Genomic DNA, 3988 nt, shown 5'->3' on the forward strand with positions numbered 1-3988 from the left:
TTTTTTTGCAGGGACAGGCTTTTGCCATATTGCCCAGGCTGGTCTTGAACACCTAGGCTCAAGTGACCCATCCTCTTCAGATTTCCAAAGTGCTGGGATTACAGGTGTGAGCCACCATGCCCAGCCATGTATCCTCTGTAATACCTCTTATGACACATGAGTAAATGAAAGTAAGTTTATCTCTGAGTTCTGTGAGCTGCTCTGGCAAATTAATCAAACCTGAGGAGGAGGGGATCATGGAAACCCCTGATTTACAGTCAGTCAGAATACAGGCGACAATCTATTACTGGCAACTGGTATCTGAAACTAGGGTTAAGTATGTGGGACTGAGCGCCCAACCTGTGGGATCTGATGCTACCTCCAAGTAGATTGTGTCAGAACTGAAGTGAATTAAGAGGACACCCAACTGGTGTTTAGGAGAGAATCATCTTCTGCAGAATCTGCCAAAGAATTGGTTGCTGGTGAGGAGAATTCTCCACTCATTTTGGTAACCAGAAGTGCTATGTTATATTGAGTGGTGAGGGAGACTAGGAAAAATACTTCGATTTTTTTCCTCTCTATCCTTGGAAACATGTGCTTTCTTTCCAGGTGAGACCTATCAAAATGGCCATTACTGTGCATATTTCTACCAACATTCTTTTCAGGACTATTCAAGTATTCGCTAAGAAAACTGAGGCTTTTTCTACAGCTCTCTTATAACCTCAGTTCCTACCAGAATCACTTTTAAAGGTCAGCTCACAGCAATGTAGGCCTTTGCACACATTTCAAAATTCTTCCAGCTACTACTGATTACCCAGTTCCAAAGATGTTTCCATATTTTTTGGTATTTGTTATAGTATCACCTCCACTTCTCAGTACCAACTTTCTGTCATAGTCCATTCAGTCTCCTATAACAAAATACTACAGACTGGGCAGCTTATAAAAACTAGAAATTTATTTCTCACAATTCTGTCAGCTAGGAAGTCCAAGATTCAATGTCTACTGAGGGCCCATGTCTTCACAGACAGTACCTTCTAGTTGTGTCCTCACATGATGGAAGGGGAGGACACTGGTCTCTTCAGACATTTATAAGGGCATTGATTTCATTTACGAAGGTCCTACACCCAGGACCTAATCACCTCCCAAAGGTCTCATCTCCTAATATCATCACACTGGGGAATAGATTTCAACGTATGGATTTGGGGAGACACAAATATTTAGTCCACAGCAGAAGGAGAGATGCATGTATGGGGTCATTAAGCTATGTTTAATATTTTGCTTTTATTACGAAGTTTAATCAACTAAAAACTAGATATGAGATTAACGTTTACACATAACCATTAACTTCAGTCATAGTTCTGATGCAAAAATCGAGTTCAAAATTCAAATCCTTAGGCCAGGTGTGGTGGCTCACACCTGTAATCCCAGCATTTGGGAGGCCAAGGCGGGTGGATCACAAAGTCAGGAGTTCAAGATCAGCTTGGCCAACATGGTGAAACCCCGTCTCTACTAAAAATACAAAAATTAGCCAGGCATGGTGGCACGTGCCTGTAATCCTAGCTACTCGGGAGGCAGAGGTAGGAGAATCGCTTCACCCTGGGAGGTACAGGTTATAGTGAGCCGGGATTGTGCCAATGCATTCTAGCCTGGGCAACAGAGCAAGACTCCGTCTCAAAAATAACATAATGTAACATAACATAACAAAACAAAATTCAAATATTATGTTCAATAAAACATAAATAAAAGGGGAAAATTTAATATGGTTTTAGAGTAGTTTCATCCTATTTCTTATGTTATGAACTTATCTAAAATAGATCTAGTTAGAAATTACTTGGGGTCACTACAAATTCATTGAGTGGCTTACCTCTTCTTTTCCTAATGTTATGAGAACATCTTCAGTCAAGGGAATTACTACAAAAACAAAACAAAACAAAGTCACACATAGTTAACTCTCAAAAATCAAGAATTTAATTTTGCAGTTTTCTAAGATAATTCTTTCCATCTCCATTTATTTAATATACAACTCTTTTCCCCCCAAGACAGAGTTTCCCTCTTGTCACCCAGGCTGCAGTGCAATGGCGCTATTTGGCTCACTGTAACCTCCACTTTCCTGGTTCAAGCAATTCTCGTGCCTCAGCCTCCTGAGTGGCTGGGATTATAGGCATTCACCAACATGCCCGGCTCATTTTTGTATTTTTAGTAGAGATGAGGTTTCACCATGTTGGCCAAGCCAGTCTTGAACACCTGACCTCCAGTGATCCACCTGCCTTGATAATACACAACTTTTTATGAAATGTGTGTAGTTTTCATTTTATTTATGTTTAACATCTTTGCACATATAGCCAACTACATACAATTTTAGATAAATTTTATTCTATTTATGTATCATTTACTGCCTTTTTTCTTTTGTTCTTCAAACCCTCAAAAGCAAAGCTAATGATCTATAGTGTGTTCCTCAAATACCTTCCCTGTAGTCATGTATCCTATGTACACATATGTAACATACATATACATACATTTAAAAGGGTTATTTTTATCATCATTGGTTTTATAAGAATGGGATCATATCATACATATTATATTCATCTTACTTTCACTCAATAAAGCCCCCAGGAAAACCTAGACTTATATAGGTCTAATTCATAACTTTTAATGGCTGCATGATATTCCAAAATGAATATACCATAATATACTGAGTAATTTCCCTATTGATTGAACACTTTGATTTTAGACTAACTTTGTGTCTAGTCTCTAGCCATAACAAACAAGGATGCAGTAAGCAGGCTTTTATATATGTTTTTATGTACTGGTGCTCTCATTTGTATAGAACAGATTCTCAGAAATGAAATTTCAGAGAATGAAATATGTATTTTGAATCTGAATCTAGAATGTCAGCTTCCTTTCTAAAGACATTCCCATGAGCTACGAAGTAAAAACAGCAAGAAACATTACAACTCTTCTAAAATTTTTGTCAGCCTGATGAGTAGAAACAAGTGTGTAATTTTGTATAGCAAATTTTAATGTGTTCAATCCTTACACTAGAAATTTTCCTTTCCTAACGAAGTGCTATTTGAAACTTCTCAAATGACAGGCTACTGAAAACTTTCAAAGGTATCTGCTTTTCTAGAAAGCCTTCTAACAGGAAAGAACTTTCTACATGTGCTTCCTAGATAGGTTTGTATTAGAATATTTGCAGTGTCTGGGAAGGGCTTGCTCTCTGCTTCCACGGTGGTGTCTTCTTGCTGTGTCCTCTCATAGTGGAAGGCAAAAGGGGAAAAAAAGACTAGACATCCCCTTCAACCTCCATAAGAGGCTCACTAATCACATCCTAAAGACCCCACCTTTTAACACTATCATATTGGTGATTAAGTTTTAACATGAATTTCGTGGGACATATTTAGGCCATGGCAGACAGCTATTATCAAAAAAACAGAAAGTAACAAGTGTTGACAAGGATGTCGAGAAACTGAAACCATGTGCACTGTTGGTGAGATTGTAATATGGTGCAACCATTATGGAAAATAGTATGGTGGTTCCTCAAAAAACTTAAAATAGAACTATCATATGATCTACTAATTTTATTTCTGGTAGACATCCAAAATAATTGAAAGCAGGGCCTCAAAAGAGATAACTGCACATCCATGTTCATAGCAGCACTCACATTCACAGTAATGAAATGACGAAAGCAACCCAAGTTTCTGCTGACAGATGAATGGATAAACAAACTGTGGTATATACATACAATGGAATACTATTCAGACTTTAAAAAGGAAGGAAATTCTAACGTACTACAACATGGAAGACCTTTGAGGACATTACACTAAGTAAAATAAGCCACCCACAAAAACACAAATACTATATGATTCCATTATATAAGATATCTAAACTAATCAAATTAATAGAAAGTAGAATTGAGGTTGCCAGGGCTGGGGGAAGATGGAAAAGGAGAGTTGCTGTTTAATGTGTTTAGAGTTTCAGATTTGCAAGATGAAAAAGTTCTGAAGATACA

At 37.7% G+C, this 3988-nt stretch overlaps 1 protein-coding gene across 3 annotated transcripts in view; it reads right to left on the reverse strand.

Annotated features, from left to right (window-relative positions):
* CENPK (centromere protein K) overlaps positions 1 to 3988 on the reverse strand; it is a 49258-nt gene that overhangs the window by 20699 nt on the left and 24571 nt on the right. For all 3 annotated transcript variants that reach the window (XM_011940686.1, XM_011940687.1, XM_011940688.1), the window contains exon 6: positions 1844 to 1890. In XM_011940686.1, coding sequence (XP_011796076.1) covers positions 1844 to 1890 — 47 coding nt within the window. The remainder of the gene's footprint in view (positions 1 to 1843; positions 1891 to 3988) is intronic.

The sequence above is a fragment of the Colobus angolensis genome, unplaced genomic scaffold, assembly GCF_000951035.1.
Source record: "Colobus angolensis palliatus isolate OR3802 unplaced genomic scaffold, Cang.pa_1.0 Scaffold192, whole genome shotgun sequence".
Taxonomy (NCBI): Eukaryota; Metazoa; Chordata; class Mammalia; order Primates; family Cercopithecidae; genus Colobus; species Colobus angolensis.